Source organism: Podarcis pityusensis, assembly GCF_964106645.2.
Source record: "Podarcis pityusensis genome assembly, chromosome: 3".
NCBI classification, from domain to species: Eukaryota; Metazoa; Chordata; class Lepidosauria; order Squamata; family Lacertidae; genus Podarcis; species Podarcis pityusensis.
Genome location: NC_138026.1, coordinates 120991260 through 121013432, shown reverse-complemented (window position 1 = coordinate 121013432; position 22173 = coordinate 120991260). Strand labels below are relative to the sequence as shown.

General features: G+C 49.2%; 1 protein-coding gene across 4 annotated transcripts in view; it reads left to right on the top strand.

The window, feature by feature from the left end:
- The window catches only part of EFR3B (EFR3 homolog B), a 129738-nt gene that overhangs the window by 11849 nt on the left and 95716 nt on the right, over positions 1 to 22173 (top strand). Inside the window, exon 1 of one of the 4 annotated variants that reach the window (XM_081000909.1) lies at positions 4697 to 5176. The exons of 2 other annotated variants lie outside the window; for them this stretch is intronic. In XM_081000909.1, the coding sequence (XP_080857035.1) occupies positions 5116 to 5176 (61 nt within the window). In that variant the 5' untranslated portion in view covers positions 4697 to 5115. Of the gene's footprint in view, positions 1 to 4696; positions 5177 to 17035; positions 17138 to 22173 lie in introns of those variants that run through there. One more of the 4 variants, XM_081000911.1, reaches the window with a different exon arrangement.

Here is a 22173-nt window from a genome sequence, read left to right as displayed (position 1 = left end):
AACCAGCCCAGGCAAGGTTAACCTTGCCGACCCCTGGACTAGTTGGACAAAGAGGAAGGGTGGAAGGAACCAGAGGGGGAACCACCAAGGGAAAAGGCTCAGAGCCTGGGGATTGGTGATGGGATGACGATGGGTGGTCAGAGGGAGAAGAGGGAGAAGACTCGGAAGAGGAGGTGTTGGTAGCAGAAGGGGGTAACAGGGCTTAGTGAGCTGGGAGAATCTGTGGCTGAAGCAGGAGATGAGTCAGGCTGGTGAAAAGTCACGGGGGTCTCCCCCTCCTGCTGCGACAGGCTCCTGTGGGATGTGCATACCTTTGGGGTCGTCTCTCTTTGAGACACAGATATAATTTGACCTAACTCACCTTAACGGCAACAAACTTTGCTTCCTGAGCATTTAGCAATTTCTGTTTTGCCTTTACAGCACCTAAAATAATGGCAGCTCCCGCCGGCAAGGCGACATGCTTCATTGGCATTTTGGGCTCCAGTGAAATCTGGGGGAGGAAAAAGAACCATTTGAAGCCAGCTCTGCACCCCCAGAACTACCTTCTTGTGGGATGTGAAACACAAGAGCAGTCAGGTACAACATTCCTAGAGTGAACATGTTTACACATGGGGAGGAATGTTTGTCCAGCCAGCAGGTCAACTTTCTGTTTCCTTTTGGGCTGGGACAGACTTCCTCTGCATGTGACTAGCGGTGGGCGTGGCCTCACCTGTGCAGGTAATGACAAAAGCGCAGGGCAGCCATCTCTCTCTCTTTGACTACATGCATCAAAGAAGCAACATCTGCTTAGCCAAAGATGCTTCCAGCCAAGGGAGGACAAAGGGACTGTCTCCTTATGAGATAGTTTCCAGGTGTATGTTACTTTTCTAAGCTAAGTCTGCCTTCTGGGATCCTATTGTGAACAGAATGATGTGTGAGTAAACTCTTTTTATACTTTTATAGAAGACTGTGTCGTGTCTTATCTTTTATGAGGGAATAAGGGGAAAATACCAGAACAGTTATTATAGAGGCTTTAGCGAGCCTGAGCTAACGCATCCGCTGCGAGTTTAAAAAGGGGAATGTTACTCTGCTAAGTTGTGAACTTGTTAACACAAGTTGGAAAGGCTATAATCAGACAATATATCTTCTCCTGCATCCCTGAACATTCCCACAGCTCCCCTCTCCTCCCTGACTCTCAGAACCAAGAGAGGAATGAAACGGGTAGAGCAAAGGCAAGATGCAGGCAGGCATAGTCTCCAATTGCTTGGAAGAAGCCCTGTAGAGGAGGAGACATAGGCAGCTTTGGGTAGGTTTGCCATATTTCAAGAGGTTAAAATAATCTGGACACAAAAAGTTGTCAAGGTTTTCAGGGCAATCGCTCAAGAGCCCTTTTGCCGCTGACGAGCCCGAGCTGCCCACACCAGAGCCTGGACCAGAACCGCAGCTGCCTGCACACTATTATTATTATTATTATTATTATTAACCCACATCCAGGACATTTGCTTTAAAATGTAAAATTCCCCCCGAATGGGCATGTAAGACCTCCAAAACAGGACATGTCCGGGAATTCCTGGATTAATGCAACCCTAGCTTTGGGGACATTTGGTCTCGGCAACTAGTTTCAGGGAGTGGGACCTACTGGGCATGTGCTTCTTGAGCCTGAAACCCAGCCAAGTCTGTGAAAATTGTGTCTTGCTAATAAAGAATTTGGGACACAGGTGGCACTGTGGATTAAACCACAGAGCCTAGGACTTGCCGATCAGAAAGTCGGCGGTTCGAATCCCCGCGACGGGGTGAGCTCCCGTTGCTCGGTCCCTGCTCCTGCCAACCTAGCAGTTGGAAAGCACATCAAAGTGCAAGTAGATAAATAGGTACCATTCTGGCAGGAAGGTAAACGGCATTTCCGTGCGCTGCTCTGGTTCGCCAGAAGCGGCTTAGTCATGCTGGCCACATGACCCGGAAGCTGTGTGCCGGCTCCCTCGGCCAATAAAGCGGGATGAGCACCGCAGCCCCAGAGTCGGCCACGACCGGACCTAATGGTCGGGGGTCCCTTTACCTTTAATAAAGAATTAATCCAGGTTTGAGCTTTGTGATTTAGTGACCGGCTGGCTCCGTGACACCCCAGGACCTCCCTTGCTGCTGATGCTGCCACCGCTGCTCCCCCTTCCAGGCCCTTCCCTTATTAATTAACTCACCGGCCTTGTTTGCAATTGCAAATGCTTCTCTGGCGGCTCCTCCTGCGTGACCAGGCAGCCGCCTTCAGTTTAATTTGGCTGCGACAAAACCTCACACCTGAGCTTTCCTCGCTGGGCTTTCCGGCAGAAGGTGTGCGATTGATTGCCTTCTCTGTCGGAAAGGCCTCTGCACATGCACAGGGACTGCCTTCTGGACATACCAATCCAAACAATGTTAGAAAAAAGCTTAGGTCAGGAGGAAGGGAAGGCATTCTCCATTAGAATTTAGATCTATGTATGCACAGCGCCGGGACATGGGTGGCACTGTGGGTTAAACCGCAGAGCCTAGGACTTGCCAATAGGAAGGTTGGCGGTTCGAATCCCCGTGACAGGGTGAGCTTCCAGTGCTTGGTCCCAGCTCCTGCCAACATAGCAGTTCGAAAGCACGTCAAAGTGCAAGTAGATAAATAGGTACCGCTCCGATGGGAAGGTAAACGGAGTTTCCGTGCGCTGCTCTGGTTCGCCAGAAGTGGCTTAGTCATTCTGGCCACATGACCCGGAAGCTGTACGCCGGCTCCCTCGGCCAATAAAGTGAGATGAGCGCCGCAACCCCAGAGTTGGTCATGACTGGACCTAATGGTCAGGGGTCCCTTTACCTTTACCCATGCACAGCGCCCCGTTTCAGATCCACAGTGTTTGTTTGTTTTTTAAATTTTTTTTTTACTGATTTCTTTTTTTAAGCAGCATACAGAATTTTGCAAAACACAGTGTTACCACCAAACAGGATGCGACGGCAAATTTACTCAGTCCTTGCGCAATTATAGATCGATGTGGAAGAAATACAGACATAAAAGGAAGCCAAAATAAGCTGCCGGTATCTGATTGCGAGGAACTATTTTTAGCATAGGTATCATGGTTAAGCAAGACAGGGTTACAAAACATGGTACACTCTATTATCCCAAGGGAAAGGAATTAAAGATTTCAATTGCCCAGAGTCCCTGTATCAGCCACATTCGTTCATGGGCCAAGAGGGGTCCTCAGCCATAAATGAAATAAATGAAATAAAGTCAGGCCAAACAGGTCAAAGGTCATCTTTTTTCTTCCCCTTTGGATTCTCAACTCATCCGTTAGTTTTGCCAGCAGGGCGATATTCCACACCTTAATGTGCCATGTAATAAGATCTGTACTATAGATACAGTGGTACCTTGGTTCTCAAACTTAATCCAGAAGTCTGTTCCAAAACCAAAGTGTTCCAAAACCAAGGCGCGCTTTCCCATTGAAAGGAATGCAAAATGGATTAATCCGTTCCAGACTTTTAAAAACAACCCCTAAAACAGCAATTTAACATTAATTTTACTATCTAACGAGACCACTGATCCATAAAATGAAAGCAATAAACAATGTACTGCAGACACACAATCAATCGGTCAGTAGCTGAACTGGGTTCCACACGATCACAAAAACATTCGAGGGCTGGAGGGGAAGATTGTGGGGGTCAGGCTGAGTCCACCCCTCACAGGAAACACTGGTCCATCTGACTCTGTATCACTGACCTGCTTTCCAAGGGGTTGGGCTAAATGGCCTTTGGGTGCACCATCCAACTGTGATTCTATGAATCAGACTGTGGGCCAATATTGTGGTGGTGACCAGCAATCGCTCTGCAGGATTTCAGAGAGGGGATCTTCCCCAGCCCTATTAATTGTGAATTGTTGTTGTTGTTTAGTCGTTTAGTCGTGTCCGCCTCTTCGTGACTCCATGGACCAGAGCACGCCAGGCACTCCTGTCTTCCACTGGCCTTCTGGTGGTTCCCTCGCTGCGAGAAGCCAAGTTACAGGGAACCAAGCAGAGGGCCTTCTTGGTAGTGGCACCCGCCCTGTGGAATGGCCTCCCACCAGATGTCAAAGAGAAAAATAACTACCAAACTTTTAGAAGACATCTGAAGGCAGCCCTGTTTAGGGAAGCTTTTAATGTTTACTAGGTTACTGTATTTTAGTGTTTTGTTGGAAGCCGCCCAGAGTGGCTGGGGAAACCCAGCCAGGTGGGCGGGGTATAAATAATAAATTATTATTATTATTATTATTATTATTATTGTCATCATCATCATCATCATCATCACCTGCGAGGCAGGTTTGGCTGAGAGGCAGCAGCAAGCCCAAGGCCACCCACTGAGCTCCACAGATTTGAACCCTGATCTCTCTCAGGTCCTAGCCCACAAACGCCACACTGCCTATGGAGATGCTGCCATTGAGGGTTGAACCTGGAGTCTTCTGCATGCAGAGCACGCATCCTGCCAGTGATCTCACAGCCCTTCTTGCAACCCCCTCCCCTCCAGTTTTCCCTACGCCTCCCATTCACACAAAAAAAAAACCATTTAGCATTGCTCCGTTTAATTTTTAACACAAGACAGCCCTGGCGAGTGAAGGGTCCCTTCCTTTCAAGGATGCCTCCTCCCTCCTGATTTCCTCTCTCGCTCTGATTGACAGCTGTTCAGCTAAGGGTTCAAAAAAGGAGAGGAGAGATAGAGGAATCCATACTGATGCCTTTCCTAACCGAGAGAAGAGAGGGATCAAAAGGGAGCCAGCGGGCTAGGGAGCCTGGATTCCTGATGAGGCAGAATGAGAAGGTTACTAAATCCTTGGCTGAGAAAGCAAGAAGTAAACAGAAGTCCTTGAAAAGGGAAGGAGAAGAAGCTGGAACAGCAGAATCTAGTCCTTGAAGAAGCAGAGGGCTGGAAGGTGCTGATGCCCCAGTTTGCTGTGTCTGGTGCTCCCACCATCATCTCTCCCCCCTCCCACCCTCCGGCACAGCGCAGCAGTTTTGAGAGGTGCAAGGGAGAGGAAGGAAGGACCACATATTCATTATCCAGGGTAGCTTGCAAGCCTGACAGCGAGCAAGACCATCTTGTTGGAGGGAGCAGGAGGAGGAGGCACAGCTGCTTTGCCTGCAGGCCAGAGGGAGCAACATGGCCTGCCGGAGAGGCCTGGTGGATTGCACAGCGGCCGTGGACCGACACATTTGCAACGGTAAAGCTGAGGCTCTTGCATGGCCGCCGGGGAAGCATGCAATGAGGAGAGAGCGAGAGGATGGGGTTATGGGGCTGTAGGGATCTTGGGCTCTGTTGCCGGCCTCTGACACAGGCTCCTTGCGTCAACCTGGCCATGGCACTTGTGAGACGGTAGAATTGTAGAGTTGGAAGGGACCCCCAGAAATCATCTAGTCCAACCCGCTGCAACATAGATGGCGGCTAACAGATTGAGGTTGAATTCTGACAAGACAGTAGTACTGTTTTAGGGGGACAGGGGGCGGGTGGGTGTGGAGGACTCCCTGGTCCAGAATGGGGTAACTGTGCCCCTGAAGGACCAGGTGCGCAGCCTGGGAGTCATTCTGGACTCACAGCTGTCCATGGAGGTGCAGGTCAATTCTGTGTCCAGGGCAGCCATCTACCAGTTTCATCTGGTACCCAGGCTGAGACCCTACCTGCCCACGGACTGTCTGGCCAGAGTGGTGAATGCTCTGGTTATCTCCCGCTTGGACTACTGCAATGCGCTCTAAGTGGGGCTACCTTTGAAGGTGACTCGGAAACTACAACTAATCCAGAATGCGGCAGCTAGTCTGGTGACTGGGAGCAGCCGCCGGGACCATATAACACCGGTCTTGAAAGACCTACACTGGCTCCCAGTACGTTTCCGAGCATAATTCAAAGTGTTGGTGCTTGAAAGCCCTAAACGGCCTCGGTCCAGTATACCTGAAGGAGTGTCTCCACCCCCATCGTTCTACCCGGACACCGGGGTCCAGCGCCGAGGGCCTTCTGGTGGTTCCCTCACTGCGAGCTGTGAGGTTACAGGGAACCAGGCAGAGGGCCTTCTCGGACCTGCGCATTGAGGGCTGTTGGGCTAGATGACCGTTGGTGTCCCTTCCAACTCTATGTTTCCATAAGTCTCCTGCATGTCTCTCCCCTCTCTGGAAGCTCTCCTGCTATGGGGACTTCTTGGCCATGTTCTAGATAGGAGGGGGAGGCGGTGACGCCATGACAGAGCAGGTGTCTTGCATGCAGAAGGTCCTTGATTCAATCTGCAGATAAGGCTGGGGCAAGGCCTGTAACCTTGGAAAGCAGCTGCTGGTCAGTCCACCGAGTACTGAGTTAGATGGACCAGTGGTCTAAGTTGGTATCATGAGATATATATATATATATATATATATATATATATATATATATATACATACACACACACACAGAGTCATACCTCGGGTTACAGATGCTTCAGGTTGCATTTTTTCGGGTTGCAGACCACCGAAACCCGGAAGTACTGGAATGGGTTACTTCTGGGTTTCGGCGGTTGCGCATGCGCAGAAGCACTAAATTGAGCTTTGCACATGTGCAGAAGCGCCGAATTGCAACCCACACATGCACAGATGCACAAGTGCGGGTTGCAAACGCTGCAGGTTGCAAACGTGCATCCCGCACGGATCACATTCACAACCAGAGAGTCCACTGTGTGTGTGTGTGTGTGTGTGTGTGTGTATTCTAAATTACATTTCAAAATATTCATTTAAACATCCTTAAATCAATGACTTCTTCTCTTTCTATGGTTCATTTTGCATACCATACATCGCTGCATATTTTACATGAACTAAACCATTCAGTAATCCATTTTTACATCCATCAAAACCTATTTACACTGTTGAATTTATCTTAATGCTGCCACAATTTTCACACATATGTTCAGTAAGAATTTTCCAGTCTTCTTTAAAAGTGCATTTTTCTTGTTCTCTTATTCTATACGTTAAGTCTGCAAGCTGTGCGTCGGTTGAAGTTGCCATTCTTCTTTCGCTGGGATCTCACTCGTTTTCCATTTTGGGGCTAACAAAACATGGACCACAGTAGTAGCATACATGAATAGTCTTTTTTGACACCTGGGGTATCATGCAGCTTCCTAAGTTTCCTTTGCCCCCTAGAAACCTTGTGCTTGATGATGATGATGATGATGTTGATGATGATGATATTTATCCAGCATTGCACCTCTCCTCTCCAGTTAGGGCAGCAGTTCTCCCAGTGCAGCAGGAGAGGGTGGCAATTGCAGTGGGAAGATTTGAGGACAATCAAATAAACATTTCAACATTTCAGTGCAGTATAGTAGAGCACCCAAATAATTTCATTTTTCCTTTTTTTGGATACACAACCAGAAACAGTACCCTCGCCTCTCTTCAAGAGCATTGGCTATTCTTCCACAGTTCTCCACCACATATTGCTGTGAGCGGGGATGTCCAACTCTGACAAATATGACAGATCAGAAAAGAGGAAAGGCTTCTTTGCGTTGCTGAGGAGAGGAGAGTTTGTCTCAAATTAGACTTAATACAAATGAGATTGGGACGCGGGTGGCATTGTGGGTTAAACCACAGAGCCTAGGGCTTGCCGATCAGAAGGTCGGTGGTTCGAATCCCCACGACGGGGTGAGCTCCCATTGCTCGGTCCCTGCTCCTGCCATAGCTGTCAAGTGTCCCTTATTTGAAGGGACAGTCCCTTATTCCAGCGCCATGTCCCGCAGTGCAAAGCCAGGCCGGGGAGCCATCTTGAGGCTGCATAGGCCTTGTGGTGCATGTGATTCAGATTCTGTTCAGTTGAACCTCTGGTTACAAGGTTGTTTGGACAGTGTTCTCGAAGCTACCAGCATGAGTTTGACCAGACTGCAGGGGGAAAGGAAGACTGGAGTGCCTGGAACAGGGGAGGCTGCAGGTCCCTTATTTTGGCTGCTGGTCCCTTATTTTCAAGGCTGCTGGTCCCTTATTTTCAAATCTGTAAGTTGACAGCTATGGCTCCTGCCAACCTAGCAGTTCAAAAGCACGTCAAAGTGCAAGTAGATAAACATGTACCGCTCCAGCGGGAAGGTAAACGGCATTTCCGTGTGCTGCTCTGCTTCGCCAGAAGCTGTACGCCGGCTCCCTCGGTCAGTAAAGCGAGATGAGTGCTGCAACCCCAGAGTCGTCTACGACTGGACCTAAGGGTCAGGGGTCCCTTTACCTTTACCTTTACAGATAAGATTGCCCTGCAAAAGCAAGCTCACACCTCTCAGTGAGTTTGCATACCTGCTTAAGGTACATATGTAAGATGCTCATTTCTAATTATATATTGGGAAGGATTACATAGCTGCATAATTTCATGCTTTCTGAGTGCCCCATGAGCATATTATAAAGCAGTTGTGCTCTATGTTATAAATCAAGCGCTGGTGAGAACTGTTTCTTTTTGTTTCCCAATGTATTTCTTATCAATGAAACATTCGGTGTGGAGTGAGCAAATTTTCATTCTGAAAGCGTGGGAAAAGCAGAGGGAAAAGTTTGAGAACCACTGAGTTGGGGGAAAGTTCAGCCAGTGCCGAAGAGAGCGAAAGGAAAGAAGATGGATTTTTAGCTGTGGGCAACCGCAAACGGGATGTGTGTGTCTTACTTCCTGGGACTTCCAAAATTGAGGAGTCGAGGCACAGATTTGCGTAACAGTTTTGGAAGTACCAGTTTATATGCAAAGATGGACTTTAAGCATCCTAGAAAGCAAGGCAGCCCCTTTCCCACTCAAAGTGCTCCAGATGATGATGATGATGATGATGATAATAATAATAATAATAATAATAATAATAATAATAATTTATTATTTATACCCTGCCCATCTGGCTGGGCTTCCCCAGCCACTCTGGGTGGCTTCCAAAAAAATATTAAAATACTGTAATACATCAAACATTAAAAGCTTCCCTAAACAGGGCTGCCTTCAGATGTCTTCTAAAAGTCTGGTAGTTGTTGTTCTCTTTGACATCTGGTGGGAGGGCGTTCCACAGGGCGGGTGCCACTACCGACAAGGCCCTCTGCCTGCTTCCCTATAACTTGGCTTCTCACAGTGAGGGAACCACCAGAAGGCCCTTGGTGCTGGACCTCAGTGTCCAGGTAGATCTGTTTGTTTGCCGTTCACCTCACCCCAGGTCATCCCAAACAGGTTCCTCTTCCATTCATTTGCCCCCAGTTAATTTCTCAACTCCAAATCCTCTGAAATTTGCTTTGATTCAGTTTAAGAAGGATGTTGGCAAGCTGGAAGGTGTGCAGAGGAGGGTGAGCAAGAGGATCCAGGGTCTGGAAACTGAGCCTGATGAGGAACGGTTGAGGGAGTTTGGTATGTTTAGCCTGGAAAAGAGGAGACTGAGAGGAGATAGGATAAAAGGTAAAGGTAAAGGGACCCCTGACCATTAGGTCCAGTCATGGCTGACTCTGGGGTTGCGGCACTCATCTCGCTTTACTGGCTGAGGGAGCCGGCGTACAGCTTCCAAGTCATGTGGCCAGCATGACTAAGCCGCTTCTGCCGAACCAGAGCAGCGCACAGAAACGCCGTTTACCTTCCCGCCAGAGCAGTACCTATTTATCTACTTGCACTTTGACTTGCTTTCGAACTGCTAGGTTGGTAGGAGCAGGGGCCGAGCAACGGGAGCTCACCCTGTTGTGGGGATTCGAACCGCCGACCTTCTGATCGGCAAGTCCTAGGCTCTGTGGTTTAACCCACAGCGCCACCTGCGTCCCAGGAGATAGGATAGCCATCTTTAAATATCTCCAGGGCTGTCCCATGAAAGATGGAGCAAGCTTGTTTTCTCCTGCTCCGGAGGGTAGAACTCGAACCCATGGCTTCAAGTCCCAAGAAAGGAGATTCAGACTAAACATCAGGAAGAACTTTCTGACAGTAAGAGCTGTTCAATGGTGGAACAGACTCTCTCAGAAGGTTGTGGACTCTCCTTCCTTGGAGGTTTTTAAGCAGAAGTTGGATAGCCATCTACCAGGAATGCTTTAGTTGAGATTTCTGCATCGCAGGGGGTTGAACTAGATGACCAGTGGTGTCCCATCAAACTCTATGATTCTATGATTTACCCCCATGCATTATCCCGCCTGATCACCTCTAGATAAAGTCACCTAGGAGTAATTTAGGCCCTAAAATTAATATCCCATGCAGTAAGCAATTTTGCAAACACCCCCCTGAAGACCAATTCAATTTCCATTGGATTTCTTACCCATCCAGAATTACTCAGACAAAGACTTGCGATGGGGACAAACCTCATGGACTCTCTTTCCCCTGGCCTTTAGCGGGTAGTGTCTACAGAAGCAAAACTGGTCATGGATTTGGGTGAGGACTTCACAAAAGGATCAGGTGAACTCAAAAAGCAGGAGAGGGCTGCCATGGCTGTTGGCTACGATAGCCAAAATGGAACTTCCAAGATCAGAGGAAGTGTATCTCAGACAACCAGTTTTGGGGGGCATATTGAAAGGGGTGGCTGTTGCTGCCATGCTCTTCTTGGGGCTTCCTAGTGTGGGTTTCTGGTGGTGACTGTTGAGAATGAAATGGGGGGCAAGTTGGACCCTTGGTCTGGTCTGATAGGGGAAAGGCTTGGACCGTTCTTGCTCGGCACTTGTGAAAATGCCCTCTGTGCATTTTCAGCGGTGCTCTGTTTTTTGTGTTCTGTGTGGTGCTACAATAAGTTGCTTGTAGGGAGATATGGGTGGCGCTGTGGTCTAAACCACTGAGCCTCTTGGGCTTGTTGATTGGCAGGTCGGCAGTTCGAATCCCCACGACGGGGTGAGCTCCTGTTGCTCTGTTCCAGCTCACACCAGTGCAAGTAGATAAATAGGTACCGTTGCGACAGGAAGGTAAATGTAATGAGTATGGGTTGCTCGTGCATAAGTTGCCGCCTCTCCTGGCTATGTTGCCTTGTTAAACCTTTCTGTCTGGACAGCCCTTCACTTTGTGGCTGCCTCAGTCGCTAGCAGAATCCGTCAGTGGGCGTTTCTTAAACCTTTTCCAACATAAAAGTTGTTTGACGCCAAGTCTCCTCCTACTCTCCCTGCGCGGAAGCCTTCTGCGCAGGGAGGGCGTGGGTAGCGGAGGACCCGTGCTCTCCCCGCTGGTGTCCGGTGAAGAGTCCTGGAGCCCTCTCGCCAATTCCCCCATCTGCCCCCCTTTATCCCTGGTGTTGCGCTGATTTGCTTCCCCATCTGCTGAGCTGCCTCTCTCCCTGCTGGGCCCTTCTCCAGCATCATTTGAGAGCCTTCCCTCCGCCTCTAGCTCCGATGTCAGTTCCCTGACAGTAAACGGCGTTTCCGTGCGCTCCGGTTTCCATCACAGTGTCCCTTTGCACCAGAAGCAGTTTAGTCCTGCTGGCCATATGAATTGGAAAACTGTCTGTGGACAAACGCTGGCTCCCTCGGCCTGAAAGCGAGATGAGCGCCACAAGCCCATAGTCGCATTTGACTGGACTTAACTGTACATGCGTCCTTTACCTTTTGTAGAGGGGGCAAACCACCTCTGGCATGTAGAATATTTCTTGGGTCCTGCTTGTAGGTTTCATTTGGGGGTATCCCATCATTATATACCTTTAGATACCAAGCAAAATTGTTCCTCTTCTCCCAGGCCTTTGGCTGGTTAACATCCCGTTTAAATGTGTTTGTGGGAGGGGGGATTATTGTTTCTTTTCATTCTTGTTTTTCTTTCAATTACGCAATTTGCATTTTTATCTGGAATTTTTATACTACGAAACTCCCTGAGATCTACAGATGAAGGGCGCGATGTGAATTCATTACGTAAAATAAAATAAGATAATATTCACCAGATTTGGACCAGTAAGCAGAATGCACTCCCACCCCACCCTGAATCCATGTTGTTTCTAGATTAAAAACAAGCAAGACCCTCCTAGAAGCTGTTTGATCAGTTTTATGGGGCTTTAAAAAGAAGGGGGAAATTCTGTGTGGCTCTGAAGGCCTTTTACAGATGGTAAGGGAGGAGCAGGGAATTTGGCTACTGCTCTTCAACATCCCTCTGATCCCAACCACCTGCTGGGACCAGAACAGAAGATCAAAGATAAAGGACATCTCTGGAAACAGGTTCTGGATTAGTGCACCTAATCTGGTTCCTGACTAGAACCAGAAAGGTGAGGTCATTTGACTGAGCATTTGTCCTGCAAGCAGAAAACTCTCAGGTTGAGTGCCTGGCATCTTCAGGTTAAGAATGTGGGAGGGGCAGGGGGGACCTGTTTGGGCCACATCTCTTTAGACAGCAAACGGGGCCTCACGTGAAATAATGCTCCCACTACCTATAGGACGCGGGTGGTGCTGTGGGTTAAACCACAGAGCCTAGGACTTGCCAAACAGAAGGTCGGCGGTTCGAATCCCTGCGACGGGGTGAGCTCCCGTTGCTTCTGTGCGCTGCTCTGCTTCACCAGAAGCAGCTTTGTCCTGCTGGCCACATGACCCGGAAGCTGTACGTTGGCTCCCTTGGCCAGTAAAGCGAGATGAGCGCCGCAACCCCAGAGTCGTCTACGACTGGACCTAACGGTCAGGGGTCCCTTTACTTTTTACCTTTACCTATAGGACAATTCCCTGCACTTGGAAAGCTAGTATGTCTGGAAGAAGCCCGAGCCTCTTCTCCTTGTCATTCAGTTTTCAATGCAGGTGAATGATTTTGGGGTTTTTTGCTTTTCTTACCTACCAAGGAACATGGTTGTAGCCAAGGGGCAGGGGCTCAAATATTTGAGGTTCCTGCCCCACCCAGCAGAAGCCTGCCTCTCATAATGTCCTTTTTAATGACATAAAAAAAGTTCAACAATTTTGGCTGCCCCCCAACCAAAATCCTGGTGGTTGTTGTTGTTTAGTCGTTAAGTCGTGTCCGTCTCTTCGTGACCCCCTGGACCAGAGCACGCCAGGCACTCCTGTCTTCCACTGCCTCCCGCAGTTTGGTCAAACTCATGTTCTTAGCTTCAAGAACACCGTCCAGCCATCTCATCCTCTGTCGTCCCCTTCTCCTTGTGCCCTCCATCTTTCCCAACATCAGGGTCTTTTCCAGGGAGTCTTCTCTTCTCATGAGGCGGCCAAAGTATTGGAGCCTCAGCTTCAGGATCTGTCCTTCCAGTGAGCACTCAGGGCTGATTTCCTTCAGAATGGAGAGGTTTGATCTTCTTGCAGTCCATGGGACTCTCAAGAGTCTCCTCCAGCACCAGAATTCAAAAGCATCCATTCTTCGGCATCACCCTTCTTTATGGTCCAGCTCTCACTTCCATACATCACTACTGGGAAATCCTGGTTACACCCATGCAAAGGAGCATTGCACAACCCCCTGCCTGCTTTGCTCTCACCGCCCCCCTCGCCCCAGAAGACATCATTTAAACGTATCAGGAGCTGCCCCCCCCCCCGCTCCGCGCCTCCACCCCTGCTGTCTTCCAGTTTCTTAGGCTACCTGAGTAAGGAAATCTCTGGTGCATTTGAACATCCGGCGCAGTCCTTGCTCTCCACCAGCAGATGTATAAATAGCCCTTGCGGTCCGGAGCTGAGGCTGAGCTGATCCACCCTCCACTCCCCCCCCAACCCCCCCACGGAGCTTTTGCTGACGTCACACAGTGATGCAGTCAGTCAGTCAGCCCGCCCCCCCCCCCCACCTCGCCTGCAAAAAGAGAGAGATAATTCTGAAGCAGAAGCCGCAATTCTGCTCCGATTGCGGGTTCCTGTTTCAGATGGGGAATTTCAACAGCGGATTCTTTTTTTTCCTGGAAGAAGCCATTTAGAAACAGATCATCCCAATTTATTAAGGGGGGGGGGGAGAGAATTACCCCAGGCTGTATAATCTCCAGATTTGAGACCCTAACATTTCCAATAATATTTGCTGCTGGATCTGAGCGTTTCAGGGGCAGCAGGAGAGAGGCAATGGATTTTTCAAAATATGATTGACTTAGGAATCATAAGTCGGAAGGTTTAGAGGTGTGGCTTTTGCTTTTGTTTTACATCGGGGTTGGTTTTTTTAAGACATCCCCCTCAAAATTAAAATTCAGAAGTGACGTATTTTTAAATTATCTGAAATCTGAAATTCCCATTTCACTTTTTATAATAATAATAATAATAATAATAATAATAATAATAATAAAATAATTTTATTTCTATCCCGCCCTCCCCAGCTGAGGCCGGGCTCAGAGCAGCTAACAACAATAAAATAATACAGCATTCTAAAATCAATGCATTGATTTATTAACAAACAAACGAAGTGCAAACATAACAACGAAAACGAAAACAGAGTCAAAAATGGAAGGACAAATGTACAGAGATCCAGGGCAGTTCTAAAGTCATAATAAGGTATTGACTCATACAAAGGTTCCCTTTACAAACAGTAAATAATTATAAAAAATAACATTATTCCCCACCTGTGAGTTACATCACAAGGGAGAATGAAGGTTCAATATAGTCGTGAATGAGTCAGATATCTGAATATCTGCTAATGGCGCTGAATGAGACTGTGCCCCAGTATAGGTATAAAAAAATAATATCAGGTCAATTTCATTTTTTATATCCTGTATATAACGTTTGAGCAGGGGGAGATTTCAGATGTGCTGCAGTCAATAGAAGAGGAGGGCTTTGGGAAAGATTTCCCAGTGTTCATATATGTAATATTTCCTGACATTTCCTCGAAGTGTAGAGTTGGAAGATACCCCTGGGCTCATCCAGTCCAACTAAGCTTGGACAGAAGCCAGGAGGAGAGAGATTTCTTCCGGGCCCAGGAGCCCAATTTCTGAATCAAAGGTTTCTTGAAGGAGCGTCTCCACCCCCATTGTTCTGCCTGGACACTGAGGTCCAGCACCGAGGGCCTTCTGATGGTTCCCTCCCTGCAAGAAGCCAAGTTGCAGGGAACCAGGCAGAGGGCCTTCTCGGTGGTGGCACCCGCCCTGTGGAACACCCTCCCTTCAGATGTCAAAGAGAAAAACAACTACCAGACTTTTAGAAGACATCTGGAGGCAGCCCTGTTTAAGGAAGCTTTTAATGTTTAACAGACCATTGTATTTTAATATTTTGTTGGAAGCTGCCCAGAGTGTCTGGGGAAGCCCAGCCAGATGGGCGGGGTATAAATAAATTATTATTATTATTATTATTATTATTATTACTTCTTCAAGTCACAAGAAAGGAGATTCTCACTAAACATTAGGAAGAACTTTCTGACGGTAAGACCTGTTCGGCAGTGGGACAGTCTCTCTCGGGAGGCTGTGGCCTCTTCTAGTTCCTTGGAAGTTTTTAAGCAGAGCTTGGAGGGCCACCTGTCATGGATGCTTCAGCTGAGATGCCTGCATCGCCGGGGGTTGGTCTAGATGACCCCTGGGGTCCTTTCAAACCCTACAGTTCAATGGTTCTTGGATTCTATAAGATGGACATGGCGATTTCCAGAAATTGCCCCCGCCTCTTCCCTATGCACACGGCACATATTGTACAGGTGTGGAGGCTGAAGCAGGACAGCAGTTGGGGTGCCGTCAGTCAGGGACTCCTGCATTGCATGGGGCTGGACTAGATGACCCCCAGGACCCCTTCCAATGCTTCCACCATCCCTTCCACCTTCCCTTCTATGTGGGGCTACCTTTGAAGGTGACGCGGAAACTACAACTAATCCAGAATGTGGCAGCTAGACTGGTGACTGGGAGCGGCCACCGAGACCACATAACACTGGTCTGGAAAGAACTACATTGGCTCCCAGTACGTTTCCGAGCACAATTCAAAGTGTTGGTGCTGACCTTGAAAGCCCTAAACGGCCTCAGCCCAGTAGACCCGAAGGAGCGTCTCCACCCCCATTGTTGTACCCGGACACTGAGGTCCAGCGCCAAGGGACTTCTGGCGGTTCCCTCCCTGCGAGAAGCCAAGTTACAGGGAACCAGGCAGAGGGCCTTCTTGGTAGTGGCACCCGCCCTGTGGAACGCCCTCCCACCAGATGTCAAAGAGAACAACAACTACAGTGGTGCCTTGGGCTACACACGCTTCAGGTTACGTACGTTTCAGGTTACAGACTCCACTAACCCAGAAATAGTGCTTCAGGTTTAGAACTTTTCTTCAGGATGAGAACAGAAATCGTGCTCGGGTGGCACGGCAGCAGCGGGAGGCCCCATTAGCTAAAGTGGTGCTTCAGGTTAAGAACAGTTTCAGGTTAAGAACGGACCTCCGGAACGAATTAAGTACTTAACCCGAGGTACCACCGTACCAGACTTTTAGAAGACATCTGAAGGCAGCCCTGTATAGGGAAGTTTTTAATGTTTGATGCATTACGGTATTTTAATATTTTGTTGGAAGCCGCCCAGAGTGGCTGGGGAAGCCCGGCCAGATGGGTGGGGTATAAATAAATTATTATTATTATTATTATTATTATTATTATTATTATTTCACCATCCTGCAATTCACTGGAGGTTTTGAATCAGACATCCACCTGCCAGGGATCCCCTTAGCTGTGATTCCTGCCTTGCAGCCCACCATTCTCTCCCCGAAGCCCCTCCTCAGGGTACCAGAGATCCCCCCCCCGCTCTTCCGACTCCCCCCTAGAAGGGCATGTCTAACCGAGGACACCCCCCAAGGGATGGACTAGATGTCCTCTGGGGATCCCGCCCCCAAGCCCACCATTCTCTCCCCGCAGCCCCTCCTCAGGGTACCGGAGACCCCCCCCCCCACTCTCCCGACCCCCCCAGAGGACGATGTCTAACCGAGGACATCCCCCCGGGGGATAGACTAGATGTCCTCTGGGGATCCCGCCCCCAAGCCCACCATTCTCTCCCCGCAGCCCCTCCTCAGGGTACCGGAGACCCCCCCCCGCGCTCTTCCTACTCCCCCTGAGAGGGGCGTGTCTAACCGAGGACCCCACCCCCGGGGGGATAGACTAGATGGCCTCTGGGGATCCCTCCTCCCAAGCCCACCACTCTCTCCCCGAAGCCCCTCCTCAGGGTACCAGAGACCCCACACACACTCTTCCAGAGGGGCGCGTCTAACCGAGGACCCCCACCCACCCCCTCTCCGCCCATGCGCAGAAGACCCCCCCCCCCCCCGTTCATTCATGCCCGCCTGTCTCCGCCTTCTCCGGGGCTCCGCCGCGGCGGTGAATGAGCGGCGCCGCAGAGCGAGCGGGGGAGCGCGGCGGAGCGGGCGCGGCGAGCCGGGGCTCCGCTGGCGAGCCATGTACGGTAAGGGGGGGGCGGTGGGGGGGGTACCCGCTTGGCTCTCCTTTTCCCCGGCATCACCAGGGACTGGCACCTTGGACCCTCCGTTTACTGCGGGTTTTGCTTTTTTCTTTCTTTCTGCCTCGGTCTCTCTCTTTCTTTGGTGGGGGGGGGGGAATGTTGATCGTGCCATCATCCCCCTGTCCGTCCCCCCAAATTCCGCCCACGAAGGTCACTTTGCAGCTACATCTCCTAGGGGTCCCCTCGCCCACCGCCATGCCCGGAGAAATGCCGGGGAACGGGCAAGCATCGCTGCTCCCCCCATCTGAAAAAGAGATGCTCGAGGGATGCGGGGAGCGTTGCGCGGCTGTGTCAGGAAAGAAAAAAATAAATAAAGCGGTCTTTCATCAGTTCTGGCCCCAGGAAACAAGATCTCCCCAGTTCTGCTTGGTTGTTGTTGTGGTTGGGGGGGTGTTTTTTGGGGGGGGGGGGTTCTCGCAAAGAAGAGCACCCCCCCCAAAAAAAAATCTCCAAGGCCTGATAAATAGGTATCTCGTGGCTCTTCTGCACCATAGCTGTCAACTTTTCCCTTTTCTGGTGAGGAATCCTATTCGGAATAAGGGAATTTCCCTTTTAAAAAGGGGAAAACGTTGACAGCTATATTCTGCGCTGAAGCTGCGGGGAGAAGCAGTTCTGTGCAAAGGGGGGGGGTCTGGCTGGGAAGGAAAGAGTTAAGCAGCCCCCTCTCCTCCTTGTCCCTCCTCCCCCCCCTTCTGAAAATCACAATATCTGCAGGGGCTGATACTGAAAAAGAAAGAAATAAAGGGTTTTTTTAAAAAAAAAAATATGTAACTGGGTAGTGTGGTCCACAGGTCCGGCGTGTGTCTGGACTGTGCCCCCCCCGCGCCCCCAAATTCAGATGGCAGTTTGAAATCCCCAAAAAAAGGCATGAAAGGGAATTCCCCGCAGGTAGAAATCAAGACTGACAGGGGAGCTTCTTTGGTCTTACGGAGCATGCAGGGTCTTGTTCCGGTGGCTCCACCGGGACACGGAGAAGAAATTGTGGAAATGTAGAGTTGGAAGGGGTACCAAGGGTCATCTACTCCAGCCCCCTGAAAGTTGTCTTTTTATGGCCGCCCCCCCCCAAAAAAAAATTCACGGCATTTCCTTTTCTCCAGTTTCCATCCCCCCCCCCCCCCCCATTTCACTGGAACTCCGTAAAGACTACAAAGGACTCCAAGGCTGGAGTCCAGTAGAATAGAACTCTGCAGAGGGCATCAAAGGGTTAACCCCCCCCCCCCCCCGCAGCAAAAATAAAAATCCCCTGTTGTATTGGCAGCCTATTGAACAAAAGTTGTAGCCTCTGCTGGAGACCAGGGAACGTTTCTGCTGCGCAGGCAACAATTTTTTGCCATTGTTCCCTGCACGCCCCCCAAACGTCCCCCCCCCCGTGTTGTTACTTAATTCCCTTGGAATGCCATATTCAATGGGTCCCATTCCTGCCCCCCTCCCCATATTTTGCTTGCAATAACGCAGCCAGCTGCCTTGCTCTGGGGGTGCAAATCCAGGAGAGGTTGGTCTGTGGGATTTGGGGTGTGTGTGATCTGTGCAATTGGGTGTATGTGGGGGGGTCCTCTATTATCATAGAATCATGGGACCCCCAGGGGTCATCTAGTCCAACCCCTCTGCAATGCAGCATTTGCAGCTGTGGGTCTGTGTTTACAATCTGCTTTGTGTGTGTTTGCAGGGCGTGTGTGTGTGAATCTGGGCATGGTTACCCCCCTCTTGTTCTGGTTTGTCTGGCGAGCAATGCCATCCCAGGGCCCCGATCCTGCAGATAGCAGGTCAGCTCCCGCAGCCTTCTCCAAAAGCCAGCTTCAGTGATGCAGCTGGTCTTTCTCCGGAGTTGCAACAGGAAGATGTTTCTGAATCAGGGCTTGCAAAGGCAATTGGGGGGCGGGGGGGGCGGGTGCCGATTTGCACAAGGTTCACACACACCTAGCGGGCTTCTGCTGTGAAGGGAAGCTTTGCTTCTGCTCATGACTGTGGCATGATGGGAAGTTTTGCTTCTAAGCTTTTCTTCTGCACATGCTGCATAAACCGTTCTAATACTAAGACATTCCCTCATCACCCTAGAATGTTCTGATCAGTCCACATTGAGTTCATGAAAACATCACACCCTGACCTGTTCTTAACACATTGTTGACCACATCTACAGAACGCGATTGTTATGTTCTTTCATGTCATGCAATAATCAATCACTAGTTATAATTTAATTAGGAGGTTTCATGCTGCTCTAGTTCTGTGCTCCCTTTCCCAACCTTTAATCTATTGGTGATTAATGTAACCTTTGCTTTGTACTTGTGTTAACCAATCAGCAATAAGCACATATGTGGCAAATGCTGTCATATTCAATAAAAGGGACTCTCCGAGACATGCTCGAGAGATGCCTCCCGTATGACACCTTGCCATTCGTCTGTCGTTTATTTCAACCCAACACTGCTGCGTCAAACTCCGAGATTCCTTGCGAACGCTGAGCCAAGAGAGCCTTCTTTCTGAGGCTGATTTCGTCGTCGTTCCATTGCAACCCAGAGACTCAGAATAGGAAGGGTCATCTAGTGCAACCCCCGGCGATGCACGAATCTGGTTGGTTGGTGAGCTGAAAATACGTCCTTCTAGGATTGCCACTTCCCCAGTGTTTCGTTGGCTGGTTTTGCTCTGCTGCCCTGAGCCAGGAGCTCTAAGTCCTTAGCTGCTGCATTTCTGCTTGCAGGGCAGTTTTGTCTGTGACCGACTCTTTCTGTTCGAATGTCCATGAACGTTCTGTGCCTGATCCGTAGTGGAGGGAGTAAAGATGAGTTCAAAGATTGATGCAAATACCACTGCAACCTTTGGGGTTGTGTTTTTTCCTTCTTCCTTTTTTTGCTTGATCTATTTTGGCTTGCATCCCAGTCATGGGTGAATCATGTTTCGTGAATAAACTGTGATATTGGGGCTGGGCTTGTTTTGGGATTTTGATATGGCAGTGCATCTCAACTGCAGTACTTAACCCTTGCTTTGTGGAATATTCCATTTCCTTCGGAAGATCAGTCCTTAATATGGAATAGCTACCGAGGGGAGAGATCCCCAGTTAACAAAAGAGACTTGCTGCAGTTTAGCTGGACCACAGAATCACAGCACTGTAGAGGTGAAAGGGACACCAAAGGGCCATCTAGTCCAACCCCCTGGAATGTGCAGGAACCACAGCTAAGGAATCCCCGACAGATGGCCATCCAACCTCAGCTCAAAAGTCTTCCTTTAGGATAGTTTGCCATGACGGCAGTGGGCCAGTCCTGTTTCTTAACCTCGCCTCAGTTCTCCATCTGTAAAATGGGCTCATTGAGGTCATCCATTTGCCATTTTCCCAGTAAGGGCAGCCAAACTGCCTTGCCGCTTTTCCAGGGAGCATCCGGGAGCCTTCAAGTCGAGCAATGCCAGAGACTTCCTCTTGGCAGTCTCTCTTGGAAGACATCCCATTCATATTTTTAATGCAGGCTGATAGCGACGGTGGGATTAAATTCATTTGAGGGCTTGTAAACCTGAGTATGACTTGTCTGCAAGCCTGTGTTTAAAAAGTGCTGCATAAATGAACATTAAAGTTTAACTGGCCTTTTTGTCACCTTATATATATACTGTATAGCTAGTTGTAAAAAGCTGGCGTGCAATTTGCAAACATGGTATAATTTGCTGGATTCCTTCCCGAATCTGTCTGCTTGACATCTCCGCCGCAGTGACGTCTTTGCGTTCTGTCGAGTGTCGATGGATTGCTGCCTTGTGGACACTTTGCCAAAATATCTCTCCCTTGTCCTCAGATAATTCAAGGGGAGCTGTGTGCCGACCTCAAACCACAATTTGGAGCGCAATTTCCCCAGGATTTTTTTCCTGCACAGCCTCCACTGGAAATGGGAAGCCTCCACGTTCTTGCACAACTCCTATCCGTTCTTTTCCTTCCCCACGGATCCTGCCTTGCAGGGGGTTGGACTAGATGTCCTTTGGGTCCCCTGGAGGAGCAGAAAACAAAGCTTTCCGTGTGACAGCGCTTCAGATATCCAAAGATGGCTCTCATGTTTAACTCTTTTCCAGGCTAAACATCCCTCAATAAGGCCTGGTCTTAAGACCCTTGGTCATCCTGGTCAGCCTTCCAGCTTCTTAAACTGTGGTGCCCACAGCTGTGTCATCCTTACACAACACCCCTGCGAGGTTGATCAGTGTTGCCATCCAGGGATCCTCAGATCTGGGCTGTTTTCGCACACTAATACGATCTCCTTTAGAATTCTATCCGTTATATATGACCTGCACAAATCAGAATGAATTTCAGGATCCCAAACGCTTTTCCTGTGCAGTCTAAGCAGGAGCAGCAAACAGTGTTACAGTGGTACCTCGGGTTAAGTACTTAATTCGTTCCGGAGGTCCGTTCTTAACCTGAAACTGTTCTTAACCTGAAGCACCACTTTAGCTAATGGGGCCTCCTGCTGCCACCGCGCAGCCGGAACACGATTTCTGTTCTCATACTGAAGCAAAGTTCTTAACCTGAAGCACTATTTCTGGGTTAGCGGAGTCTGTAACCTGAAGAGTATGTAACCTGAAGAGTATGTAACCTGAAGGTACCACTGTATACTGAATTTTTGTCTCTTGCCTTCACATGCCCCAACCCACTGCCCTGCTCACAGTTGTGAAGAATATTCCTACATTATGAATGGACCGTATCACCATTAAGAAAAAAAGGTCGGAATTGGCCAGTATATATGCGGACTATCCTTGGATCAAGGGACTTTTCTTCTTTCACTTCTTCAAGTTCTTAACCCAATTCAAGGTCGTCCTCTGAACTGGCCAGGTTTATTTATTTATTATTTTTACAATGCAAGTCATATATATAGATTTATTGATGTAGAGAGAGATCTTAAGCCAGCATAAACACAGGAGCAGAACATCCATTTAAAACTAGCAAAGGGAGAGAAACTTCTGTAACAACACCTTAAATATACTGGATCTGGCAGCGAGTGATTTAAAAAAAAAATGTC